Source organism: Peromyscus californicus, unplaced genomic scaffold, assembly GCF_007827085.1.
Source record: "Peromyscus californicus insignis strain IS unplaced genomic scaffold, ASM782708v3 Scaffold_3__1_contigs__length_106647218, whole genome shotgun sequence".
Classification (NCBI taxonomy): domain Eukaryota; kingdom Metazoa; phylum Chordata; class Mammalia; order Rodentia; family Cricetidae; genus Peromyscus; species Peromyscus californicus.
In genome coordinates this window covers 68,798,323-68,826,114 of record NW_026294551.1, presented here as the reverse complement: position 1 = coordinate 68,826,114, position 27,792 = coordinate 68,798,323, and the positions used below count along the sequence as shown (strand labels likewise).

The window sequence follows — 27,792 nt, the reverse complement described above, 5'->3', positions numbered from 1 at the left end:
CATTATTGTTAAATTTAATTAGACATTTAAAACTTTCTCAGCTTTAGTTTCTAAGATAATGAATAGATAAAACTCCTAAATAAAAGTCCTTAAATGTTCTCAATAATTTCTAAGAGTATAAAGTTTTGAAAATAAATAATTTGAAAATCACCATTATAGATTACTAAGTTACAATTAATGAATATTGTGTTGGCCATATAATAAAGAAAATTCCTGTGGTTTAATAATGTTCTGAGAAAAAAAAATGTACTCCAAATAGTACTGGAGGAAATAGAGAAAAATACAATATTGTATTAAAATTGCATTATTTTCAGTTATCTCATCCTTGTTTTTTCCAAGGTTTTTTTTTAATGTTGCTTTTAAGTTTATCTATGATAAAAAGAAATGTATTAGACTATAAATGGGAGTATCCTCTGTGTTTCAGAAGCTCTGTAATGATGCTCAAGTCAAGGTCTTTGGGAAGTGCTGTCAGCTGAAGCCAGGAGGAGATAGTTCTTCCTCTTTGGATAGCTCTATCAATTTATCTTCTGATGTAAAAGACCAGTGTCCCAAGTACCAGGTAAGATCACTCATCTATTCATTTACAAATCATTTTAATCACCTTCCTAGGGACCAGTATCAGCTATGTACCAATGTACCTTCCTGGAGCCTAAATTGTAGCTGTAGAGATGGATAAATTCATTAAATAAGTAAGTTTTTATAATTTTGAAAATCTTAGATGGGGAAATACAGAGGTCTATGGTATTGGTAGCAGATATTTTATTCATCTTTATCTTATTTCATATTATTGAGTACCCAGAGTAATTTATTTTTGTACCTCTTTATTATTAAATAATAAAATTAAAATACCAATAAAGTTTGGCAATAGTAGGAAAGTAAAGTGTAGTTACAAGTCTTTGTTTTTCAGAAATAAAATGGTTTCTTTTTTTAGGCTAAATAAATCAGTAACTACATAGGAACTTGTATATAAGCTTACTATGTGAAATAATATCAATTTAGTTTCATCCTAAGTTCATATCTACTGTGAATTTATGACATCCCAAGTTTGTGCAAATAAAACATACTTTGTATTTAGTGGTGCTAAAATAGAATCTTGGTCATTCTGTTTGTAAGAGATGATTGCATTTGGGTGGAAATTTGTTCTTGTACCCATCGATAAGGCAATGTATATATGTAAAAAGATTCTAAAGTTACTCAAATCTGCATGTTAGGAGGTGATTCACAGTTACACTCTTGTTTTTCCTTCACCTTAGGAACAGAATCTTAGCAAACACCTAACAATGCTTTGCCATATATCACCTGTATAACTCAGGAAATTTACATAATTTGAGAGGTTTTTCTAATTTGTTAAGTTGTATAAAATTGCTTTTTCTGTATATATTATTTGATTAAAAATAAATATTCAATTTTTTTGAGACAGAGTTTCTCTGTGTAGTTTTGGTGCCTGTCCTGGATCTTGCTCTGTATACCAGGGTGGCCTTGAACTCACAGAGATCCGCCTGGCTCTGCCTCCTGAGTGCTGGGATTAAAGGCGTGCACCACCACCGCCTGGTAGGACTGGCTCTTCAGGGGCTTTCTCCTGCACGCAAAGTAATGATCAGATGCTGAGAACCTGATATTCTGTCTGTGGTGTGCTTCTCAGTCATTAATCTTGTCCTCAAGATTATGGTCAGGGCAGTCTTTTGACTGTACACAGGAATGGAAAGATACTCTCTTGTTGGCTAAGACTTCTCAACATCCAAGTGAACTGAAGCTAATCTGACATTGTCTTCAGGCTAGGATGCACTGTGGGTGTTGCTTGCTCTGCAACTGGGGTCCCATTGTCTCTGATCCCGGGGGCAGGGGGTGAATAGACGCAGAACCAAATGACACAGGCCTCTGGGAGGTTGTAAACAATCTTGTTTATTAAACAAGGTAAGAAAATAAATAAATAAGTAAATAAATAAATAAATATTAGAAAACTGACCAAGATTGTAATGATCCAAAAGGTAGTGATTGATTATTATATTTTATGTCAGAATCCCACAAAATACACTTTTTTAAGTAAAAGCATTCAGTTATACTTGATATGCTAGATAAAATATGATCTCCAGCCGGGTAGTGGTGGTGCACACCTTTAATCCCAGCACTCAGGAGGCAGAGCCAGGTGGATCTCTGAGTTTGAGGCCAGCCTGGGCTACAGAGTGAGTTCCAGGAAAGGCGCAAAGCTACACAGAGAAACCTTGTCTCGGAAAAAAAAAATATATATATATATATATATATATATATATATATATATATATATATATATATATATATATATATATATGATCTTCAGTAACTAGAACATTATGAATTACTTTCCAGGAGTGAGTATGTGGAATGAGCAGACCCCTTAAAGAAAGCATATAAAAGGCAGCAGTGCTAACACACTTTGTTAATTTTGTGATCTTTATTATAGATTGTTTCATATGAAAATATATTAACATTATCTGATACTCACATTAACCATTTGGTGTATGCTTTAGCAGACAAAGAATTTTAATATCAAATTACATGATTTTATTAGATTGTCTCCACGGAATGCTTAATTAATGCAATTATTTAATAAATTAATCAGTGAGAAAGATAACTTCAATAACTCCAACTATAAATGAGGATTAGATTACTAGACTATTTCACAGACTATGAATTATTTTCCTTACATGACTAATCTTGAGTCATGTGATACATGGGATTTGTTGGTTTGACGAATCCTCAGAAAAAGTCCAGGGTTCCCTTATCTTTTATATTCATCAGAGATGATGTGTTCTGTTGCCCAAAGAATAGCAGCTCCATTTCTAGTGATTTGCATTTGAATTTCATTAGCCAGTTCTTTAAAGTGCATGTGAGTGGGTAGTTCTGAAAATTGCTACTGCAAAATTGCTACCATTAGGCCAATCTCACATCATTGAGTGCATCACCTGTCTTCAAGTGAGAATGTGAAATGGGATTTTTTGCAGTTAGGCACATTGATGTCTTGGAACAAATTGGGTTTTCAAAATCAAGTAGAGACAGCTGATGAAATGGCTCAGCAGGTACAGGTACTTGCTGTTCAACCCAAGTTCCCTCCTCAGGATCCACATAGTGGAAGGAGAGAATTGACTCCCAAATATTGTCCTATGACCTCTACTTTTGTGCTATGGCATGACTTATCCACACACAACCACACACACACATACATATGAATAATAAATATAATGATTTTTTTTTTTTTAAAAAATAGGGTCTCACTATATATATAGCCTTGACTATCCAGGAACTTGCTATATAGACTCTATAAGGCCTCAGACTCACAGAGTTGGTTCATCTCTGCTTCCTAAGTGCTGGGATTAAAGGCATGCACCACCAGCTAAATTCTTTAAAAATTAGGTAGAGAGTACTTTGTAATTAGTGATATTTGCCATGGTGTATAAATACTAACTAAATGGACTTTTGATTTTTTAATGATTTTTATAATTATGGTGACAACTAAGGAATGATAATAATTAAGAGTTGGAGAAAAAAGACATTTTATATATGGTGACAACAATTAAGGAACAATAATAATTAATTCTTTGAGGGAAAAAAAGACATTTGATATTTCAAGTAAATTGTTCCTTTTTTTTTTTTTGGAGACAGGTCTTACTATGTATCTCTTACTAACCTGGAACTCATAGAGACCCATTTGCCTCTGTCTCCTGAGTACTGAGATCAAAGACCACTATACTTGGCTTAAATCTTTTTCTTAATTAAACTTTTAGTATACAATGCTTTGTTCTTAACTATAGATGTGATGTTGTGCAGCAGATCTCAAGAGTTTATTCTCATTTCTTGACTGAAGGTCATTGATTAGTAACTTTATTTCTCCTTTGCCCTGGTAACTACCAATTCTATTCTTTGGTTCCATGAATTTGACTTTCTTAGATACCTCAGATAAGTGGAAGTGTATGCAATGCTTGTCTTTCTATGATTATCTTGTTTCATTTAACATGCTGCCCTTAAGATTCATCTGTGCAGGCCTGGAAAGATGGCTCAGTTGTTTAGAAAATTTGCTGTTCTTCCAGAGGGCTTGAGTTCAATTCGTAGCACTCAAAAATGTTGACTTACCATCTGTAACTCTAATCACAGGGGATCTGGTATCCTTTTCTGACCTCCAAGGGCCCCAGGCATTTATGTGGTGTACAGATGTATATGCAGGCAAAACACACTAAAAAATAATAATTTTTTAAAAATTTAAGATTTATCTCTGCTACTGTATACTCCAAAATATGTCTCTCAGGTTGAAATATATTTCACTGTATGTATATATACCCCATTTTCTTTGTCTATTCTTTTCCTATTTAAGTCTTTAATCCACATTGAGTTTATATATACTATAAGAGTCTGTTTTTATTTTTTGCATATGAATATCTAGTCTTCCCAGTAGGAAGAGATTTTCCTTTCCCTATTTTATAGGCTTAGTACTCATGTTGAGGATCAGTTGACTGTATGGGTGTGGATTTATTTCTGGGTCTCTGATCCCATTCCATTGGTTTGTTTGTCTTTCTATTGGTGCCATACTGTTTTGACTACTATAGATTTGTAGTCTATTTTTAAATCTGGATTGTGATAACTTCAGTTTTATGTTCTCTTTCAAGGTAATTTGGCTTTGTGGTCTTTTATTGCATATTATTGTAGAATGGTTTTTCTATGTTTATAAACAAATCTCATTAAGTCTATAGATTACAAGTATATCTTTTTTAAATTCATGATAGTTATAAATTGCTGCATTTGTGGATGCTTCTTTGCCATAATGGAAGTAGTAAAACTTATACTGTCTGTTCTACCCTTGCTTACCTACTGGAGAAATGATGTGTATACATGTGTAAGACATGGCTCAAATGTTGATTTGGGACTAGCAAGATGGCTTAGCAGGTAAAGAACTGCACTGGTTGCCAAGTTTCACAGCCAAATTCAATCCGTAGAACCCAGGTGGTAGAATGTAGGAGAGTACTAACTCCTGCAAGTTGTTTTCTGACCTGTACTCACATTCAATGTATACACTCACCCACTTACATTCGTACCAAATATGTGAATAACTGTAAAAAAAATTATTTGAGCATTATTTTTAGTAGTAAAATCCTGGAAGTGATCTAAATGCTCCTTGGTAACTAGTCTGACCTGATGAAGTATGGTATTTTTTAAAGATTTAGTTATTTTTATTTTATGTGTATGAGTGTTTTGCCAACATTAATGTATGTGCACTATATACATGCCTAGTAGGGAGGCACAAGATGGAGTTGTGTTTCCTGAAACTGAAGTTACAGGTGGTTGTGAGCTTTTGTGTGGGTGCTGGGAACCAAACCCAGGTCCTCTGCAAGAACAAGTGGTCTTAACTACTGAGTTATCTCACCAGCCCTGAAGTATAGTAATTTTATGTAATCAAATAATGTGCAAATCCCTCCCACCCTCTTCTTTTTCCCTCCCTCCCTCTTCCTCCCTTCCTTCCATCCTTAAATGAGTCAGAGTCTCCCGAAGTACCCAGCTTGGATTGAAACTTGAGATATTCCTGCCTTGGTCTCCCCACTATTAGGATTATAGGTATTACTATACCTACCAATAGCTGTACAGATTTAAAAATAAGTGGAATTTCCGTTTAGTGATATGGTTAGGATTAACATAAGAAACCATATGAGATGGGCGGTGGTGGTGCACGCCTTTAATCTCAGCACTTGGGAGGCAGAGCCAAGTGGATCTCTGAGTTCCAGGCCAGCCTGGGGTACAGAGCAAGATCCAGGACAGGCTCCAAAGCTGCACAGAGAAACCTTGTCTCGAAAAACCAAAAAAAAAGAAACCATATGATGAAGAACAAATTGTAGAACAGTTTATATAATACAGAATTAAAATTATTAGAAAAACTAACATAGGTTTGTATTTTATAAAGGAAAAATAATATTTGAAATCATTATAAGGCTTTTAATTCTTTAATTTCATTGATGTTTTTAATTTTTATTCAGGGTTCTCGGTGCTCTTCTGATGCCAATATGCTTGGAGAAATGATGTTTGGCTCAGTAGCAATGAGCTACAAAGGATCCACTTTGAAAATTCATCAGATCCGGTGAGGGAGTTCAGTTCTTATGTTAAACTCGTTGTAGATGTTCAGGTTTTTTGAAGATGGGAGGATTTCTTAGATCTTTACTCAGATTGAGCACATCAGATGCCCAGCTTATGATGCCATGGTTTTAGTGTTTCTTCTCAGCCCTTGTGATGATGTCATGAAATCTCTAACGTACAAATTTTTATTTACAGTAAATCAAAAAGCCATTGTATTTTAGTTTTATCTCTTTCTGACATTGTGTTTTCTTTCGTAGCTCACCTCCACAGCTCATGCTTAGCAAAGTTTTCACTGCCCGGACTGGAAGCAGTATCTGTGGAAGTCTCAATACGTAAGTGCTATGGATGCAGGGGGAAATTGATATTTGATATTTAAGATATACAAGAATGAACATTAAAAATGCCTTTTTAAATTAATGTTCATATATTTTATATCTTACCCAAGTTTGAAAGTTTATGGAAGCCAGATTACACCCTTTCTGAATATAATTAAACTGAAAAATACAAAGGTATGACTGCTAACTCAACATAGAAGAGTAGACTGAAAAGAGCACACTAGGCTATGATGGAAATGCATTCAACATTTTGGTTCCTGATACATCTGGAAAACTAAAAAAGAAGAAATTACATCTTTTATTTTTGAATATAATAAAAAATGATGTTGCCAAAATACCAACTTTTTAAATTTAATCCTGAAGTAGAAATGAAAAAAATCACTGATTTTAAAGCATTACAGTCTTCTTTTTTTCTAAATTTCAACTGATAATTCTTAAAATTTATGGAAAAGACACTTCATACTGAAAGCATAGTATTTACTTTTGCTATTCTCAAAGAAAATGAAAGTAATATATACCATTTTTAATGTGTGATGATTTGATTGCTCTTCCTGCTGCTCTCTTCCCCCTCCTCTGTTCCCTTCCTTATCTGCAATTGCTCTTTTGACCATTCCCAGCACCAGGTGTTTAGAAAATATTTTTAGTCCAAAATATGAGGGAAATCTTGTCTGTGATGTATGTCAGTGTCAACAATTTACTTCAGAAAGAACCAGATGATAAATATTTTCTACTTTGTTAGCTGTATAGAATGCTGTAGTTTCTTATTGCTGTCATTACAGCAGTAAAGCAGCCTTAAGCAACATGTAAATGAAAAAATATGACCTGTCCCCCTGTGAAACTTTATTTATAAAAGGTACAGCGTCTGGATATGACCTTCAGGTATAGCTTACTAACTGATGGCTTAAGTGCTTGCATAGTTATCATCATAGTTTATACTTACAGTACTACTAATAATAGTTTTAACTTAAAAAGGGTTTAAATTTTTTAGCAAATATATAAAGTAATAGATTTCATAATGATATGTTCATTCTATTATACTTTGTTCATATTCAGCCCCCTATTTTCTTCCCTATTCCCAGTAGTCCCCTTTGCCTCAAATAGTTCAAGAAGTTTTACACTTGGAATTTCATTGGGATGTGTGAATAGTTACTATTAAAAACATAAAAGGTATTTGGAATTTCCTTGTTTTTTCTTTCCTCTGTAGGCTGCAAGACAGTCTTGAATTCATCAATCAGGACAGCAATACATTAAAGGCTGATAGCAGCACAGTTATTAATGGACTGCTTGGAAATATAGGTAGGTGGTTTATTTTTATTTTATAGAGTTAGCAAATGTTAACAGTATAAAAGTATTTGAAGCCACTTCTTAATTATATAGATTTCTTGTATAACCAGAGAGCTTCTAATGGTGTGAATGGAAAGGTTGTTTAAATTTCACATGTATAACCTTTATGTTATTTGGAAAACATTTTTTCTTATATTTTAATGTAATATACATTTTGTATCTAGGAAAAAAATTTTTGCATGTTTAATTTGTCCTCATTGGTTTTTGTTTTTAAATTTAATGTGTCTTTGAAAGGCTGAGTCATTGATATTGAAAGCCATTACCAGCTCTCTGAAATATTTTAGCTGGGAATAACTATCACTACTCTCTTCTCTAACCAAAAAGTCATTTTAAAATGGTGCTCATTTTTGTGAACTGGTTCATATGAGCAGATTCTCAAATGATGACTTTTAAGAAGATTATTAGAACAGCGCAATTTAGTTAATTATTGTTACCATGTATAGTGCATTTTAAAATGACATGGTATTTCTGCAATTTCTTGTCTAGAAAGCACAACTAAATTGCTGCTTGATTATATTTCTGATGCATAATATCAGGGAATGGACAGCTACCTTTATTTAGTAAAAACTATTTAGATGGGTTTTTTTTCCTTTTTGAGATATGATTTCATTGTGTAGTTCAAGCTACCCTGTCACTTACTGTGTAGCCCATAGTAAATTTTATGTTTTAAATTTATGTTTATTCAAATGAGATGCTACTAAGTACCTGCTGTGGGTTAGTCTTAGTGTAAGGACTGTTTTATAGTATAAGTCAGCTTATAGAAAAAGTTCTTTCAAGCTCACTTGATTTTAATCACTGATTCTAGTGAAGTAAAACTGCAACAAAGAAATGGCCTTTTAAAAATAATTTGATTCACCGGGCAGTGGTGGCGCACGCCTTTAATCCCAGCACTCGGGAGGCAGAGGCAGGCAGATCTCTGTGAGTTCGAGGCCAGCCTGGACTACCAAGTGAAATCCAGGAAAGGCGCAAAGCTACACAGAGAAACCCTGTCTCGAAAAACCAAAAAAAAAAAATAAATAAAAATAAAAAAATAAAAAATAAAAAATTTGATTCATTTTAAAACTCCAAGGGTTTATTGAAAGTGAGTCATTTTAGCCAGGCGGTGGTGGCGCATGCCTTTAATCCCAGCACTCAGGAGGCAGAGACAGGTGGATCTCTGTGAGTTCAAGGCCAGCCTGGCCTGCAGAGTGAGTTCTAGGACAGCCAGGGCTACACAGATGAACCCTGTCTTGAAGACGAAGAAAAGAAAGTGATTCATTTTAATAGTACCAATAAATTGATATTTATAAAAGTAAATTACACTATGGAAACTAGATGTATTTGACCTTTCTGTTTAAATATAGAGGAGAAATTTAATCAAACTACAGGCTTTAAGTAATGCATGGCATGCATTTCTACACTCTTAACTGTGAATTAGGATAGTTGAGACCTATTTCTGACTTTATGTTTCCAGTTGACTAATCAAGTGTTTTTTAAGCATCCATAATATAACAAGCACTCTGGTAGACCCTGAAGAGGCAGTGGTATGCTAACACAGTTTTTGCCTCAGTGGATTTGTAGTTGGTGAGCATTAGATTAATAAGATAACTACAGTATGCTGTAGTATATACAAGATTAAAATTATGTAGCTGTGATTAAAATATAAGTATGAATTTCATCTTGGAGAATTATGAAAGGTTTCCTTGACAATAAGATGCTTAAACTTGAAGAATTATTTATCTAGTTAGGGAAAGAAATACCTAGGAAGAAGTAATAGTATATACCAGACCACGGGACACACCATCATAAAGCATGTAAATAAGTTCACATGAGTGGAACACACAGTAAGGGTAAAGGAAGTGAAAAGAAAGAATTGAGGGTAAGGGTATATGGGAGGGTTTGGAGGAAGGAAAGGGAGGGGAGAAATGCTGTAATTAGATTGCAGTCTCAAAAATAAAACAATGAAAGAGAAAAGAAAGAATTGAGCAAGATGACAAAGGGCACTGTGGGCCACAGCAACAAATTCATATTCATGCTTTATGCAGTCAGATACCAATGAGGATATGCTAGTTTCTTTACTTGTTTTTTAAAGCAAGTACATGACAGGATTAACTATGCAAAACATTTTATTACTGAAAATGACTATGAGAAAGAAAATGAGGGAGGTGGGAAAAGCCAAAAGAACCATAGATCATCATGCGTATCTGACTCCAAGTAAAGGAGAAAAATATAAAAGATTAAGTATCAATGCCCCAGCCTGTAATGGCTTCTAAGGAGGAAAGGTTTGGCAAGACAGGAAGTTTTAAGTAAGACCTAGTTGTCAAAAATGTCCCATGTTTCCCCAAAATAGGCCTGGACTTTGTATCCTCTGTATTTAATCACTGGCTGGAAGCTTGTAATAGGTAATATATAGCCGTGACAAATATGCAATGGATTTTAAAGCACAGTTGGAAATCTTTTAGATACATTCTCAAGGCTTCAGCAGAAAGTTGTTTAGAATCCAACAACATAATTAGATTTGATTTATATGTACAAAAGAATGTCTGTGTGAGAATGGTCTGGTTAAGCAGTTGGGATTAAAATATGTTAAGAAAATCTCACCTCCTGTAGGTAAGTTGTTGGAAAGTGGAAGACCTCACTGACCTCCTGAAAGGATCTTAGGGACCTGTAGGTGTCCTTCAACTACATTTTTAAAAACTGGACAACTGTAGGAATAGATATATATTGAAGAAACATGAAAGAGATTTGACTGCATGTAGGAATTTATGGAAAAAATGAAGCCATTGAGAGAATGAAATTAAAGATAGATATGATAGTTGAGAGAGATTTCTGAGGGAGAGTGTTGGGTTGGGGCACTAGCTGACTTAGAATTAGATTAAGGAGAGAAGGAGGAACTTCTCAGAATTCTTGAGTAAAGTTACCAGTATCATAAGGTTTGAATGTTACTTTTTCTGTTTAGGCAGGAAGTTGGCAAAGATAGGTAAGAATTTGAGTAACTTTGAAGGTGGGTTGATAAGAAAAGATCAGTTTTAGTCTGGAAGCTCTGTATGTGTTCACGTCTATGCCCATGTAAACAGTCATATGTAAAGAAATGTGGGTGAGGAAAGAGTTTAAAGACGTTAAATTTTGAAATAGGGAATGTTGGGAAAAGAATTGACCATTGAGAAATGGAAGAGTTGCTGCATTATAATTACAAAAATTTCTGTTGCAGAAAAAAAAATAGAATCAGCAATTTGAGAAATACAGATGCTATTTAAAGCAAAAAGCTACCTGTCCTAGGTGTTCAACTCCTCCATAGACCAGTGGTTCTCTACTTGTGGGGTGTAACTCCTGGGTGTTTGAATGACCCTTTCACCAGAGTTGCCTAAGGCAATTGGAAAACACAGATTATTTACATTATGATTCATGGCAGTAGCAAAATTACAGTGATGAAGAAGTAGCAACAAAAATAATATTATGGTTGGGGTCACCATAACATGAGGAATTGTATTAAAGGGTTACAGAATTAGGAAGGTTGAGAACTACTGACTTAGACTGTCATAATTGAATATAAGTAACGGGTAACTCAGTTGCTTGGTTTCAGGATTTAAGCTCCCCACCCACACTTCTTTTGGAGAGAGGATATCTTTATGCAGCCCTGTCTGGCCTAGAACTCTCTATGTAGACCAGGCTGGCTTTGAATTCATAGCGATCTGCTTGCTGGGATTAAAGGTGTGTGCCACCACTCCTGGCCTTTATACCCTTTTTTTGGGTACTCAGGCTGCTATCATTTCTTTGTGGTTGTATGTGGTACTCTTGGGAATTTTGCCCTTATAGGCTATACTGTGTCTCCTGTTTTCATGGTGGCTAACCACAGTTCTAAAAACATAATTTCTTCTGTTACTTTGTAGCTTATTACTGGGCTAGCAATTTTTGTGCTTATTTGTCAATAAAATTCCTTGATAGATGTGCTGTGTTCTTATGCTAAGTGTGGTAACATGGTCTTTTTAACCGCATTTGCAGGAGAATATTGAAGTCTTAAAAAAAACCTGGCTTTTAAAAACAAGTTTCTTTGGCAGACATTAAATTATGTAGATACTATTACCTCTTTGAATAGTAAAAATGTTTTATGTTAGAATTGAACACTTGAAGTAGTTCTGTCTTTTGTAACAGAAGCTTATTTCTGTTGTTATAAATGGATTTATTCATAAATAGGCATGAAACTATTTTTTGACATAAACCATGACTAAAAGGAGAAGTATACTTTTTCCAATAGGGAAAATGACTTGAATTGTTCTTGCTTGGTTAAAAGTTCCTGTGCTTTACCCGTTGGTCTGCTTCTGTGTTGCCTTACCTCACCTTATTTTCCTGACTCAGTGTGGCTTCTCTAACAGGCCTCTTTCATGTGTATTTTACATTTTTGCCATGTAGGTCTTTCACAGTTCTGCAGCCCCAGGCGGGCATTCTCTGAGCAGGGTCCGCTCCGCCTGATCAGGAGCGCCTCTTTCTTTGCAGGTTTGCCATGTGCTGTGTGGGTAGACTAGTTGGTGTGCCCTAGCGGCTAGAATCTAGTTAAGCTGTGGAAACAAGAGAGTGTAGAGAATGAAGTTGGGAGGTTGTGGTTAAGAAAGCATTGCTTACAAAGTATAGGAATGTACTGCTTTCCACTGGGTATGTTCCTAAAGTTTTCACAAAATGTGTTATCAACAAGACTGATGTTTTTATGAAATTTGTTTGTCATTTCTTTCCTCAGTATGTCATAATAATTTTAAACTTCAGACTCTTAAAGAAAAAATTAGTATGTAGTTAGCTTAGTAATTAGTTATACTGCTCCTTGGAAATGTTAATGTTATGCTATCTTGTTTCCATGGCTAAGAAGCTTTTGTATTGTAATTCACCAATTGCTGGAAATATCTGATCTTTATAATTGTTGCAAAGTTTCTGATCTGCACTTTTCCTAAGAACAACTTTTCTTGGAGCTAAGATTTAGATGAACAAGCACTGTTTTAACACTATATAAAAGGCATGTGAATATAATTCCTCATATCATTACATTATTGCAGAGTGTGTGTCTTGCTTATATATGCAGGAACACAGTCCTGTTCACTTTTTCACACATTGCATGCACACACTGGTCTTGCATTATCCTTTTCTAGTAGAAATCATCAGTCTACAGATTTATTTATTGTTGTTTATTATTTTCAATCTCTTCAACATAGACCAGCTGGCCTTAAATTTGAAATTCTTCTTCCTAAATCTCTGGAGTGGTGGGATTACAGATATTTGTCACCACACCCTGCTATTCTACTTCTTATTTTAATTAGAACTTATTTTACATGTAAATGGTAGGTGTGAACAATTCATATCTATCCTAGAAAATTTGGAAAATATAAAACTAGGTTTAAAAAATATACAAGCTATCCTGCCAGTACTTATACTTAATTTTGCTTTTTATTTTGTTGTTTTTCCAGTGCAGTGGATCAAATTCAGGACCTTATATATGTTCTAGGCCAGTGCTCTATCGCTAATTTATATCCTTGGCCCCCCTACCTGTTTTTAAACAAAATTGGTATCATACTATTTAAACAAATTTATCAAATGTCTTATTACAAAGCTTTAAATTCTTATTTCTTATGCTAGTGTTTAAACATTGTTACAGATATAATCAGAGCAAACTACCATGGAGTTGTCACTTGACCTCAGTAACTAATATTCATACCCTTTTTCATTTAATAGTATGAATTTCTATATTTGGCTGTGTTCTTAAAATATGAATTTTAATCACTCCTGGATTCTATATCTTGGATAGTTTTGCATCACATGGTAAATCTTCAGATAGATCTGAAAGCTTGTTCAACTGAATATTAGCTCCTTGTGTTGGGTTGGTGCCATGCTATTGAAAAAGGAATGCAATGAGATGAAGCATGATCTAGTTTGCCATTTAAAAGGAGCAACATCCACCTTAATAATAATATAGTTTATGACTGACCATTTGTCTTGATTTGTAGTTCACAGCAATCCAATGGACATGCCAGGAAGAGAACCGAATGAGGACAGAGACAGCGGCATAGCACGCTCTGGTAATGTCAGATTCACAAACTAACCCTGCTTTTTTTTCTGAGATTCTTGTTAGCTAGCATTGATTTTATTTTTATCTCTGTCTATATTGTCAAATTCTGTGTTAGTTTGTTCATATTGACATTTCACACAGGATTGTAGAAAGGATAGGAAGAAGTTTCAATTTTTTTTTTTTTTTTTTTTGGTTTTTCGAGACAGGGTTTCTCTGTGTAGCTTTGCGCCTCTCCTGGAACTCACTTGGTAGCCCAGGCTGGCCTCGAACTCACAGAGATCCGCCTGGCTCTGCCTCCCGAGTGCTGGGATTAAAGGCGTGCGCCACCACCGCCCGTCTTTTTTTTGGTTTTTTGAGACAGAGTTTCTCTCTGTAGTTTTGGTACCTGTCCTGGATCTCGCTCTGTAGACCAGGCTGGCCTTGAACTCACAGAGATCCGCCTGGCTCTGCCTCCTGAGTGCTGGGATTAAAAGTGTGTGCCACCGCCGCCTGGCTAGGAAGAAATTTCTTAAATTTTATATTTTAAATGTTTACTCTTAGGTGTGTTTGGTGGGGTGTGCTCTATCAAGCATGTTCAACCTGTGACCTGGGGGCCATAGGTGACCAAGGATAGCTACAAGTGTGGCCTAATACAAAAATCATAAATTTATTCAAAACATTAGCTTGCCGGATTATGGAGATGCATGCCTTTAATCCTAGCACTTGGGAGACAGAGGCAGGGGGATCTCTGTGAGTTTGAGGCCAGCCTGGTCTACAGAGCGAATTACAAGACATCCAAGACTGTTACACAGAGAAACCTTGTCTCAAAGAACAAAAAAAACCAAAAAAAAAACAAACAAACAAAAAAACCAAAAACAAAACAAAAAAACCTATTATGAGCATTGTAATTACAGGTTTTGTTTTTTTTTTTTGTCTGTTTGTTATATTGTGCGGGACCCTGATTATGAAGATTTTGTAGATGACAGCATCAGGTTGCAATGTCAAAAGGTTGGACCCTCCTGACAGAAGATCACAAACCATTATCTTAGGCTTAGTCAGGACAAGACAAAAAAATTGTTCAGGACACTACTTAAAAACCATAGTAGTAAAACCATGTCAGCTTACATCTGCTTGCTGTTAGCTAGTATAGAGATAAAACAGAAATTGAAATCATCTGTGCAATATGTTCAGTGATGATAAATTTGTGCTCAGAAAAAAGACACCTAGCTTACCCTGGGCAAGGGGCAAGTACCAGGAATGCATTACAGAGAGGCAGGGCTTCTTGAATTGTGTCTTAGAAAATAAAAAGGAGTTAGCCAGGCAAAGGCATTTCCAGTTAAAACTAGAAGTGTATGTTGGGGCTCCAAACCATTAATAAGAAGAGTCCTCATCTTGGTCTTGCAGTCCTATTAGACATTGTGAACTTGATTCCTGTGCTTCATGGCAGGCCTTCTCACATTGTGTACCTACCCTTACTATTACTGTGAGTCAGTTTGAGTATAAACTGCAATTTTAACTTTATCCTGTGTTTTGATCTTTAGGTATGAGTTATAATAACATGAACTTTCAAAGATAAGTTGAGATGCATGAACTCTATTCTCAAAGACTGATTTAGTGCAGAATATATAAGAAACAAGATAAAAAGCTCAGCTGATTTTGATAGACAGATGGGGCTAAAACATACTAATAGGAAGTGCCTGGATCTTTATACCCTCACCCCTCTTTTCTAGTTGAGTTATTTATTTATTTATTTTTAACTGAGAATACAGTCTGTTTCTCTTAGTTCCTACCCTTTGTTTCTATTTGATCTGGAGTTTAGTCTTCTCTTGTAGCAGTATTTTGGTTTTTGGGTTTTTTTTCGGATTTATTAAAATTTTACAAATAAGTAAGTAGACAGATGGTTCAGTGATTAAGAGTATATACTGCTCTTTCAAAGGACTCAAATTTGGTTCCCAGCACTCATGTCAGGTGGCTCACAACTGCCTGTAACTGCGGATCTGAGCCTCTAGTCTTCTCTGGCACCTTCTTTCTCATGTCTATTACCCTGACACAGACACACACACACACACACACACACACACACACACACACACACATGCATAATTTAAAGTAATAAACTTTAAAACAAGAAAATATTCAGATTTACAGATAAAGTTGTACTTATTTATCAAGTACAACATGGTGCCTTGAAGCATTTATATACTGTACAAATGGAATCTACTGATCTGTGTCTGCCACCTTAGACAGCTCCAGAGAGTAATATGTAGGGTCTGCTGTTTTTTGACACTTAGGTAAAGACTTATTAAAATGTGTTAGCTTTGACAATCTGTGTGTGAGTAATCTATGAGTGCTGTAAGTGACCCCTTTGAATGACATTCAGACGCTTATTTCAAATGTTCTTTCTTCTTAAAAGCCATCTGTAATCACTTCTAATGGCATCAGGTTTCCTTTATGAATGGTGAGGGTTCAGCCAAATTCGTGGACATTTAGGATGTCTTAAAAAGTGATAGTTTGTTGCGAGCAGCATTTTTTTCTGAGTTGTACAGTTCCAAAAATGATTGTCTAAGAGACTCTTATAAATATAGTATTAATACATGTGTTTTCTCCTCTGAGGCTTTACTCCAAGTACTTTTTAAAATGGAAAATTTAGAGAAATTGATTAAACAAAATATTTGGTTTACTCTATTCTTCCATCTGTCAAAAAGAAACTTGTCACCGTGTTTATACATTGACTAATGATTACACATGTTCTTCTAACTTAACAGCATCTCTGAGCAGCTTACTCATCACCCCATTTCCCTCCCCAAATTCTTCACTTACCCGAAGCTGTGCCAGCAGCTACCAGCGACGCTGGCGACGTAGCCAAACAACAAGTTTGGAAAATGGGGTATTTCCTAGATGGTAAGTTGGAGTTGACCAAGACTGACTAGTTCCCTAAATACACTTTTATGTAAGGTTTTTAGCACTTGAGACTTGCATTTTGTATATTTGAAGTCTGTAACTAAAAACTTTTAAAGTTTTATCACTTTTTTTTAATTGTGGTAAGACAGACAAAACTGATTTTTTGTTTTAATCATTTTTACCATATGGTTTAGTGACACTACCTTCTCACCATCACTACTGTTTAAGTCCTGAACTTTTTCATCTCCCCAAACTAAAACACTTGCCATTTGGGACCATTTTTCTACTTTTAAATTTTTGTAGTTTGAAAGTCTTTAGTTTTGGGTTTGTCTGTATGTCTGTGAGAATGCATGCCACTTTGTACAGGTACCCATGAAAGCCAGAAGAGAGCATTGGAGCCCTAGAGAGAGAGAGTAACAGGCAGTGATCCTAATGGTGGAGCCATCTTACTGTTCTGTTTTTATCTCCATAAATTAACAGCTATAAGTACCTTGTAAAAGTGGAGTCATGCAGTGCTCATCCTTGTATATTTGGCTTATTTTGTTTAGTATGTTGTTGAAGTTCATCCATGTAAAAGTGGAGTCATGCAGTGCTCATCCTTTTATATTTGGCTTATTTTGTTTAGTATGTTGTCGAAGTTCATCCATGTTGTAGCGCGCACACACACACACACACACACACACACACACACACACACACACACACATACACGTGTGGAAAAAAGAACTACATTTTCTTTGTCCATTAACCTGACCATGAATACATAGATTGTTTCTACTTTTTAGCTGTTGTGAATAATACTGCTATGAATATATAAAAATTTCAGTCTGTACCTTCTATCCTTTTGGGTGTATGCCCAGAAGTGGGTTTACTGAGTCATATGGTCATTCTGTTTTTAATTTTTGAGGAACTGCCATATAGTGACTGTATGATTTCACATTTGCAATGTAAAACAATTCTAATATCTTTGTATGCTCACCAACATATTATCTTCTGGCTTTTGTTTTGTTTTTGTTTTTTTTTTTTTTTGGTTTTTTTTTTTTTTTTGGTCCTATGTAAGGGAGCCCACATGTGAGGCAAACATTGTACCACTGGTCGCACTCTACCGCTAAGCTGCACTCTCAGTCCCACCCCTACTAATTGCCATCCTAATGAACCTGAAATGATTTACAAGTGCTTTTTGGTCATTTGTACATCATCTTTAGAGGAGTATATATTCAACTCTTTGCTCCCAGCATATTTGTTTTTGTTATTGTTGCTGTTGGTGAGTTAGGAGACTTCTTTGAATATTTTGAATATTAGTTCCTTACCAGGAACATGATTTGCACATAATTTCTACCATTCTGTGAATTGTTTTTCCCATCTGTTGATGTTGATGTCCTTGGATACAAATTTTTTATTTTTATAACATAAATTCTATGCTGTTGTTGCCTGTGACTTTTTTGTTCTTTCAAAGAAGTCATCACCAATTAGTATTCTGAAGCCCTTTGTTTTCTCCCAAGAGTTCTATGTTTATCACTTTCATTCTGGCAGCACATATTTTGGTGTTTTAATTTTTTGTGGTTCTATTTGGGCAACTTGCCTATTCTCAAGATTTTTTTAAAGTATAGGTGTAGATATAGAAACTTCATGTTTCCTCCTTTCCTTTCTCTTTTATCTTAAAATTCAGACATTTTTAGCTTGTTTTAGAATTGGGATTATCTGCTTCTTTAATGACTTCTATTAAGAGGCAAAATTCCCAGCCATTCCCAACTTGACTCTGGTGAACTTTCTTTGAAAACAGTGGAAAAAATAGGTAGTTTTCTTGGAGAGGTAACAATTGTTATAACATTGTAAATTTACAGTTAATTTGATGAAACAGCAGAAAAGCTTTTGCTCACCTACATTGAATTAGCAGGGAGATAAACTATTGGTGTTTTAAACAAAAACATTTATTTTTAAGGTCTGTAGAAGAAAGCTTTAATCTGTCAGATGAAAGTTGTGGCCCTAACCCAGGAATTGTGAGGAAAAAGAAGATTGCAATTGGGGTAATCTTTTCATTGTCCAAAGATGAAGATGAAAATAACAAATTCAATGAATTCTTTTTTTCACATTTTCCTCTCTTTGAAAGCCACATGAACAAATTAAAGAGTGCAATAGAACAGGTAAGTGTAGTCCTTTCTATCTTATTTTTATCTTTTACTTTACATCTTATTCTCTTTATTAAGAGTTGTGTTTATTCATTTGGCAAAAATTTGACAGCTGTTTTAAAGTTGCCTTACAACATGTTCCAGGGGTTGCAAGCAGACTCAGTGTTGTTAAAGGAGTTTACTGTTTTAGTCAAAGGCCTAAGACAGCTTATTAATTTAGAGACTAAATCTTTAAGGGCCTACCAGACAGTTATAGTAACTGAAGAAAAATGTTTGGGCACTCCTGAGCTCATAAAATAGCAGATGAATAAATGGATGTATTTTAGGTGCTGGTAAGTGTTCTGAAGTAAAATAGAATAGCATTCTTTATGTTCCTCTCTCTATTTCCCTGTGGTTTTAGAGTTAAATCAGTGTACAGAAGGTAGTTGAAGGCATGAAACTGATTTATTATGAGGTAGGAAAAGGGGAGAGGACCTAGAGTTCAGTCATCAGATTTTTTTTTTTAATTAAGGAATTTTTTTATTCATTTTACATACCAACCACAGAACCTCCTCTCTTCCCTCCTCCTGCCCCTCCAGCCTCCCCCCTCTAACCTACCCTCCATTACCTCTTCCAACAAGGTATGTATGGCCTCCCATAGGGAGTCAGAAGAGTCTGGTACATTCAGTAGAGGCAGGTCCAAGCCCCTCCCCCTACATCAAGGCTGTGCAAGGTATCCCACCATAGGTAGTGGGCTCTAGAAAGCTCGCACATGCACCAGGGATGGTTCCTGATCCTACTGCCAGGGGGCCCCTTAAGCAGATCAAGCTTCATAACTGTCTCACTATAAAACACCTTGGGGTAACTCTAACTAAGCAAGTGAAAGACCTGTATGACAAGAACTTTAAGTCTCTGAAGAAAGAAATTGAAGAAGATATCAGAAAATGGAAAGATTTCCCATGCTCATGAATAGGTAGGATTAATATAGTAAAAATGGCAATCTTACCAAAAGCAATCTACAGATTCAATGCAGTCCCCATCAAAATCCCAACACAGTTCTTCACAGACCTGGAAAGAACAATACTCAACTTCATACAAAAAACAAAAACAATCCAGGATATCTAAAACAATCTTGTACAATAAAGCAGCCTCTAGAGGCATCATCATCCCTGACCTCAAGCTCTACTATAGAGCTATTGTAATAAAAACAGCTTGGTATTGGCATAAAAACCAATACCATGTGGACCAATGAAATCACATTGAAGACACTGACATTAATACACACACACACACACACACACACACACACACACACACACACACACACCTACTAACACCTGATTTTTTACAAAGAAGCCAAAACTGTACAATGGAAAAAAGAAAGCATCTTCAACAAATGATGTTGGCATAACTGGACGTCAACATGTAAAAGATTGCAAATAGATCCATATCTATCGCCATACATAAAACTCATCTGATATTTTAACAGTATCTGAAGACAGGGGGAAGCATAGTGGAAATAGAGAAGGACTGGCCACTCAGCCAGGAGGAAAGTATGGGGAAGTTTTGGGGGAAGCCAATGAGAGAGTGGTTTTTTGTTTTGGTTTGGTTTTTTTCAATTCAGGGTTTCTCTGTGTAGCTCTGGCTGTCCTGGAACTTGCTATGTAGATCAGACTGGCCTCTAACCTCATAGAAATCCACCTAACTCTGCCTCTTGAGTTCTGGGGTTAAAGGCGTGTGCCACCCCCTCACCCCAACCCCCAGTCAGGAGAGTGTTTTAAGAGGAATGAATTGTTTATGTCAAATGCTTCTAATAGTACATGAAACAAATGCCTAAGCTTAAAAAATAGAAAAATACAGAACAAAAACCTACAGATAGCTAAAAAATGAACAAGTGAAGGTTTGTTAGATTTTTTATTACTGAGGAAAGACAAATATGACTTTCTGATGTGAAGTCTTCATTTGGGCTTATCTTAAAAGGTATCTGTGTCAGGGTTTAAATGTAAACCTTTGGAAATCAGATAAAGGAGAAGCTGAACAAGTTGATGTCTTCACTGCCCAAGGGGATTGGTTGGCAGTTGGCAAGAAATCTTCCCAGGGGCTGCTTGTAAAGCTGCTTGTGTGCATATTGTCCTCTCACTTGGTAGAGATTATTCTTGGTCAATATTTTTTAAATTACCAGACCATTAACAAAACAATAATTGTAATATTCATGTGGAAAATTTATGTTGCAAAATTGATCTAACTTTGACAAACTATTTTAAATATAGTTAATGATTTTTCTCATTTTAAATAATTTTCCATTTAGGGCATTTGTGATTTTTTTTTTTATAGTTAATGTCTTAGTGAATTTTCCAGATTATTTCTTGACAAAGATTCCCAAAAGTTGTGTTAACTGATCAGTAGCTATGACCAAAGTTCTTAATCCCTGCCACAGAATTTGGAAAGAATATGAGGAGGAGGAGTGAATAGTCTGAGCTCAGTTACAAAGAACCACAGGAGTGCTAGCTAGCTGTCCAGGGGATGCATTTGTTCCTCAGTGCTGATTGGGGTAGGAAAAAGAGAGGGAAACAAGCAAATACCGTGTTATGACTTGAGAGATTCTTTAGTTGAATTGTATTAAATTTTAGATTTTTCATAAGGTATTAAGAATGTTACCTGTGACATATGATGATCTCTTAATGAGTTCCTGTGTGCTTTGTTTAGAGAAAAAGTAGCTGGTTGTGGCAGTGCAGACCTATAATCCTAGCAGTTGGTAGACTGGGACAGGAGGATTCCCAAAAATTTGAGGCCACTCTGGGATATAGTTCAGGGTAGCCTAGGTGATAGAGTGAGACCTTGTCTCAAAAGCCAGAAGTTTTTGTTGTTGCAGCCTGCAGACTGTCAACATTAAATTCTTTGTGTGTAGATGTTTTGCAGTTTGTTACCACAGAGACATTTTAACAGTTGAATTTTTAAAATTTTGTAACAATCATTAATGACCAAAGATATAGGAGAGAAAGCCACTGTAAATAATGTGTATTAAGATTCTTTCTTTCCTCCAGTGTTTTGACTAAGATTAGTTTAAGAATTAACTCTGTAATGATTGTTTTCAAGGCTATGAAAATGAGCAGGAGATCAGCTGATGCCAGCCAGAGAAGTTTGGCATACAATCGAATAGTTGATGCCCTAACTGAATTCAGGTACTTTACTCCTTACTCTGCCACAATACAGAGCTGTTTTATAGTATATTTAAGAAGATAATTATTTACAGAGGAAGATAATTTAACTTGTTTATATAAGATTTAGTTATTTAAGTTTCTTTTTTTGTTTTGTGTTGGCATTTTGTTTTGTTTTGTTCTTATTTGTTTTTCAGACAGGGTCTTACTGTGTTGCCAAGGCTAACTTGGCACTTGTGGTTTTCCTGCCTCAGCCTCCAGAGTGCTGGAAATGCAGCTCTTCAAATTTCTTTTGTCTCATGACCATATGAGAGTGCCATCAGTAAGGCAGTTATGTTATTAAATCACACTTGGGAGTTGTTGGGGTACAGTTTTAATATTAGACCATTTGAGACACAAAAATAAGAAAAGCTCCTTGTTCAAGAAGATGTATGGTTTGTACTCTCAGGATAGGTGTAGAGTTAGCTTATTTCATGTGAAACTTTACTATCCCAGTTAAGACATGCATATCTTTAGGCATAATAAAGTAACTATAAGAATGAGGTCATCATAACTAAATTTTAACATATGTATCTGGGGGTGTCTTATTTGGGTCTGTTGCTATGAAGAGACACCATGACCATGGCAACTCTTATAAAGGAAAACACGTAATTGGGGTGGTGGCTTACAGTTTCAGAGGTTTAGTCTATTATAATCATCATGGTGGAGAGCATGGCAGCATGCAGACAGACATTGTGCTGGCTACATCTTCATGGGAAGGCAACACAAAGTGAACTGAGATGCTGGGTGTGGCTTCAGCATATAGGAGACCTCAAAGCCCACCTTCACAGTGACATACTTCCTTCAACAAGACCACACCTACTCCAAGAAGGCCACACCTCCTAAAACTGCCACTCCCTTTTGGGGGCCATTTTCTTTCAAACCATTGCAGGGAGCTTGAGAGAGGATGACTCAGCAGTTGAGAGCACTTACTGCTCTTGCAGGAGGACCCATGTTTGGTTCTCAGCACACACATGGCAGGTCAGAACCATCTCTAACTCCAATTCGAAGGAATATGATGCCCTCTTTTGGCCTCAGCAGGCACCAGGCACACATGTGGTACTTGCAATCAGCAAGCACTCATTCACATAAAATATAAATTAAAAAATAATATTTTTATTGCTAATTTGTGTTATATTCCTATTTGTATAGAATTCTTTTTTTTTTTTTTTTGAGCTGAGGATCAAACCCAGGGCCTTGCGCTTGCTAGGCAAGCGCTCTACCACTGAGCTAAATCCCCAACCCTGTATAGAATTCTTAATCTATAAAATTCTTGTTACAAAAGTTTTATTTTTAACTTATTTAAATTATCTTTAACTTTTCATTGTTGTTCAGTGAATTTTTTGAGACAGAGTCTCACTGCATATCCCTGGCTGGCCTGGGACTTAACTCTGTAGGCCAGGCTGACCCCATACTTAGAGCAGTCCTCTAGCCTCTGCCTCCCAAGGGCCAGAATTCGATATATGTGCCACCATGCCCAGCAAAATGTCTTTAGTTCTTACTCATTTTTAAGTTCTCTGAAGTGATTTTTTTTTTATGTTCTCCCACAAACTTTCTAAAGTGACTTGTCTGCTATTTTTGTATTTTATATTGCATTGTCTTCATATTGGTTAATACATTGTGTTAATATTTGTTAAAGAGTCAATAGAATTTTTGGGTGCGGCAATGAGATAGCTCAGCAGCTAAAACTCTTGCTGTTTAAGCCTAATGACTTGAGTTTGAGCCCTTAAATCTATATAAAAAGGCCAGATGTGACACACATCTGTAATCCCAGTACCCCTACTGAGATAGAAGTGAGATAGAAGGTAGAGAAGGTATAATTAACTGGAAGCTAATGGACCAGCTAGCCTGGATTATGCAGCATAGTAGAAACAAGAGAGACCCTATATCACCAAGGTGGAAAGCTAGAACCAACTCCCAGAAGTTGTCTTCTGACCTTCATACATGTGTTATAGCACTCACTGTTTCTTTCCCTCTCTCTCTTCCTCTTTCTTCCTGAATAATGATAAATAATGTTTTAATTAAATGAAAAATTTATGGGCAAAATATTTTCCTTTTTTAGATTCTAAGTAGTAGAGAAGTTTACTGAGACAGGTTATAGAATTTTTGAAAATTTCAAAGAGCTTTCTTTCTAGAGCTGTACTACTGAATACAATTTGTGCCTAAAGTCACATGAGGCTATTTACTACAACTTAATTCAGTTCCTCAGTCTTGGAACTCATGTCCTAATTGCTCTGTTACCTCGTGTGGTTATTGCACAGACATTGATAATGTAGAGCAATTCTATCAAAGCTGGAAGCTGTGCTTGAGAATGTTGTGTAGAGAATGGAAGGGAGAACACTGTTGTGTAGTTGTCACATTTACTTGTTTCTAAAGCTTCTAAAACTCAGCTTCTACAGAGCTGGTTAGTTAATAGACATGATTTGGTTGAATAGATACTTACATCAAAGGAAAAGAATTGACAAATATGCTTTGAGGGCTTTAGGATAGAGTATGTCATAGGACAGCTAGGAAAGCACTATAGTGATTGTGCAGAAGTCTTTCCTTGTGTTGATCTAAGGAAAAACTGCAGAAAGTAGAGAACATAGTAGAGACCATGTGTTTGGCATTCTTGTCCTCCTGGAGCTTACTAACAGTTAGCCCAGTGACCCACACTAGTGTGTTTAGGTAGATGGGTAGCTGGTTTTTTTTGTATGTGCTGATATTTTGCAGTTGACTTAAATAGAATATATATTTTAGAACTGTAGGGTAGAAAGGGGCTCTAGAAAGTACCTAGAATTATCCTTCGGTCTTAGAGATGGAAGAAACTGGCGTCCAAAGTAGGAAAATAATGTGCTCTAAGGGCACGATTAGTGGGGGAAGGGTCAGCACCAGGGCCAGAGCCAGCATATTTCCCCTTCACCTAAGAATACACTCCCCATGCTAATAGCTGATGGCAGAGAAGAAAAGGCGACTTTTTTTTTCTTTCCTCCCTCAGAAGCTCTAATAATCTAGGTGTGAATCCTTGAGGCTGGCAGTAAGCCTCTAAGAGTATGTTATTTGGAGAACCATAAATTTTACAATGTGTCTTCTTTTCAGAACAACAATTTGTAACCTTTACACAATGCCAAGAATTGGGGAACCTGTCTGGCTTACAATGATGTCAGGAACTCCAGAAAAAAACCAGCTTTGCCATCGTTTCATGAAGGAATTCACTTTTCTAATGGAAAATGCCTCCAAAAATCAGTATGGTTTGCTTTATTTATTTAGTTTTATGTTATTTTGCTATAACTATATATCTGCATTAAAAGCAAACTTAATTATAGAAGTAGGATAACTCATTGTCTTTATAATTATTTCTTTTTTAAAAGAATTATTTGTTTTATGTGCATCAGTGTTTTGCCTGTATGTATGTTTTTGTGAGGGTGTTGGATCCTGGAGTTAGAGATAGTTGTGAGCTGCCATGTGGGTGCTGGAATAAATCCAGGTCCTCTGGAAGAGCAGCTAGTGGTCTTAACTGCTGAGTCATTTTTCCAGCCCCTATAATTATTTCTTATTGATAATCAAACTATTCTAAGATGATTCAATGATGGGACATGGAAGAGCACCACAGAACTTTATAAACAAAAAGTAATAAAACTGTCTTTATGCTTAATTACAATTCCAGATATGTTACAGAATTCCCTGAGGATTCTAAACTTTTTGTGTGTGTGAATTGCATTCATTTATGATATTTTTGTTTCATTAAAAAAAGTTTTAAAAATGTAAGGAAGCACTCAGATTCCAGTGTCAGAATTTTATTTTCTTCAGAGTGACAAGGACACTTTTCTCAAACACTAATCAAAAGTAGAAATCAGCTGTGCTTCAGTGAGCAGCAGGCTCACTGAGTCAGAGTACTTGAGGACTTGCTGCTAGACAGTCAGTAGGCTATTGTGTCCTAGTTATCTTCTTACTGTTCATCAGGCCTTTAGAATCCACGTGGTGGGTCAGATGTTTTAATCCTCTCTAATGTTAAAGGTTACTACTATTTTTTCCCACTCAGATTACTGATCTATAAATTTGAAAATTAAGGACCTGTTCATTGATTCATTAGTGAAGTAGGCAGATTAAATACTGAAAAGGATTCATAGTTTAAGTAAAAGGCCTTTTTTGTTTTGTAATCGTAATCTGAAAATTTTCATTGTTAATGTTTGAATTCCTCTTCGAGGAAACAATTTTTTTTCCCTCCATCTTGGTGGGTGCACTTGTCTTTTCTTCCCCCTTTTTTATAAATGTCGTTCAGTCACTTTACAATACGCACTTTCATTGTTTACCAAAACATTTTATTTAAAGTTTCATGAGTGTGGATTGGAATATAATAGGATACATTTTGTTTTCAGATTCTTGCCAGCTCTCATTACTGCAGTTTTGACCAATCATCTTGCCTGGGTTCCAACAGTCATGCCAAATGGACAGCCACCTATAAAAATATTTTTAGAAAAACATTCCTCTCAGAGTGTGGGCATGTTGGCAAAAACTCATCCATATAACCCTCTTTGGGCACAACTTGGTATGTAGTCTGAACATTGTATATTGTATATAAACTTAAGACTTACTTTTAAGCAAAAACTGACTAAATATAGACCTTTCTTTTGTCAGCTTTATTCTAAAGTGTCTCTCTGATACTTGTCCTTTCATGTCTGCTAAATTGTCCTGTTGTCTTAGGCTTGCTCCCATTCTTTAGAGCTAAAGAACTGTGGCTAGAATGGAAGAAGGTACATGCTAATTCCTGCTTTAACTATTATTAACTATGGATCTGTGAAGTCAGTGTCAAAGTCTGGTTATTTCTGAGTGCATAGTTGTACCTAAGGCCCTGTGAAAAGAGAATAAGGGAATGTAAAGCTAGATGAATAATTTTATCTTCGTCTCAAGAAGTTAGCAGTCAGATACCATCGGCAGCATGTATTCTCACAATGATGATCATACAATTAGTAAACTGAAGTGAAATGAAAGCTGACAGGTAGTCTAGGAAGGGAAGTTTGATCTTTGCACAGTTGAGTAAACCTGGCTGAGAGGCTCTGTGCTGGAAGAGATAAAGAAGACTGAGCACGGTACACAGTTAGGGATTCTGAACATTAAAGTGTAAAAGTGTTGTGTATTGAAGTTTAGGTGAGGGCTTTAGAGAACACCATACAAAGGATAACTTTAAGAAGTTGAAGCTAGGAGAGTCAGGCAGGAGCTGCCGTGACAGACTTACCAGGCCACAGCAGTTTCTGTTCATTGGCTGTTTAGTGAGAATTGAGAGGATTATTTTGGAGTGGTGATGTTGTGATATTTGAGCCCATTTATTAGCCAGAGGAGAACCTTTACCACAGTCCTGTCTGTGGCACATATTTACTTAAGATTCATGTTTGTTCTTTCAAAAAGTATGCCTGTTTTATAACATGAAAGTAGAGAGTTTTAAATGTACATATTGAAAACTTGTAAAAGGGATTTATATTGATGTGTTTTTACTTATTTTTGAGTTCTTGTTTTGCACTTGGGTTATAGGTTTGATTTGAGCCATAGTACAAATACAAAAATGTGTGCTGACTCCTTCTGCTGTACTCCATGCCATTACTGTCCCTCTCCTTTCACGCCTGTAGCAGATACTGTGCTTTCTCCTTTCTGCATTTGACTATGGCCTCCTTTATAGCTGTTTTAAGAACACAGCTGGAAAAGCCCCTGCATTCACCTTTCTCCCTGGTTAAAACCACTCATCTTACCCTACTTTCTTTAATAGTCAGGCATCTTTTAAAGACCTTAAGAGTAAAATCTGAACTTGTATGAGAAGGTTTCTCATAAGTGAA

The 27,792-nt window shown here is 35.9% G+C and overlaps 1 protein-coding gene across 3 annotated transcripts in view; it reads left to right on the top strand.

Annotated features, from left to right (window-relative positions):
* Positions 1-27,792, top strand: part of Fnip1 (folliculin interacting protein 1) — an 86,577-nt gene that overhangs the window by 41,210 nt on the left and 17,575 nt on the right. Inside the window, exons 3-13 of one of the 3 annotated variants that reach the window (XM_052757761.1) lie at positions 425-559; positions 5,997-6,097; positions 6,351-6,425; positions 7,633-7,724; positions 12,162-12,245; positions 13,739-13,810; positions 16,545-16,680; positions 18,791-18,824; positions 21,885-21,970; positions 25,064-25,210; positions 26,344-26,513. In XM_052757761.1, the coding sequence (XP_052613721.1) occupies positions 425-559; positions 5,997-6,097; positions 6,351-6,425; positions 7,633-7,724; positions 12,162-12,245; positions 13,739-13,810; positions 16,545-16,680; positions 18,791-18,824; positions 21,885-21,970; positions 25,064-25,210; positions 26,344-26,513 (1,132 nt within the window). Of the gene's footprint in view, positions 1-424; positions 560-5,996; positions 6,098-6,350; positions 6,426-7,632; positions 7,725-12,161; positions 12,246-13,738; positions 13,811-16,544; positions 16,681-18,622; positions 18,825-21,884; positions 21,971-25,063; positions 25,211-26,343; positions 26,514-27,792 lie in introns of all 3 variants that reach the window. The other 2 variants (XM_052757759.1, XM_052757760.1) reach the window with 2 other exon arrangements.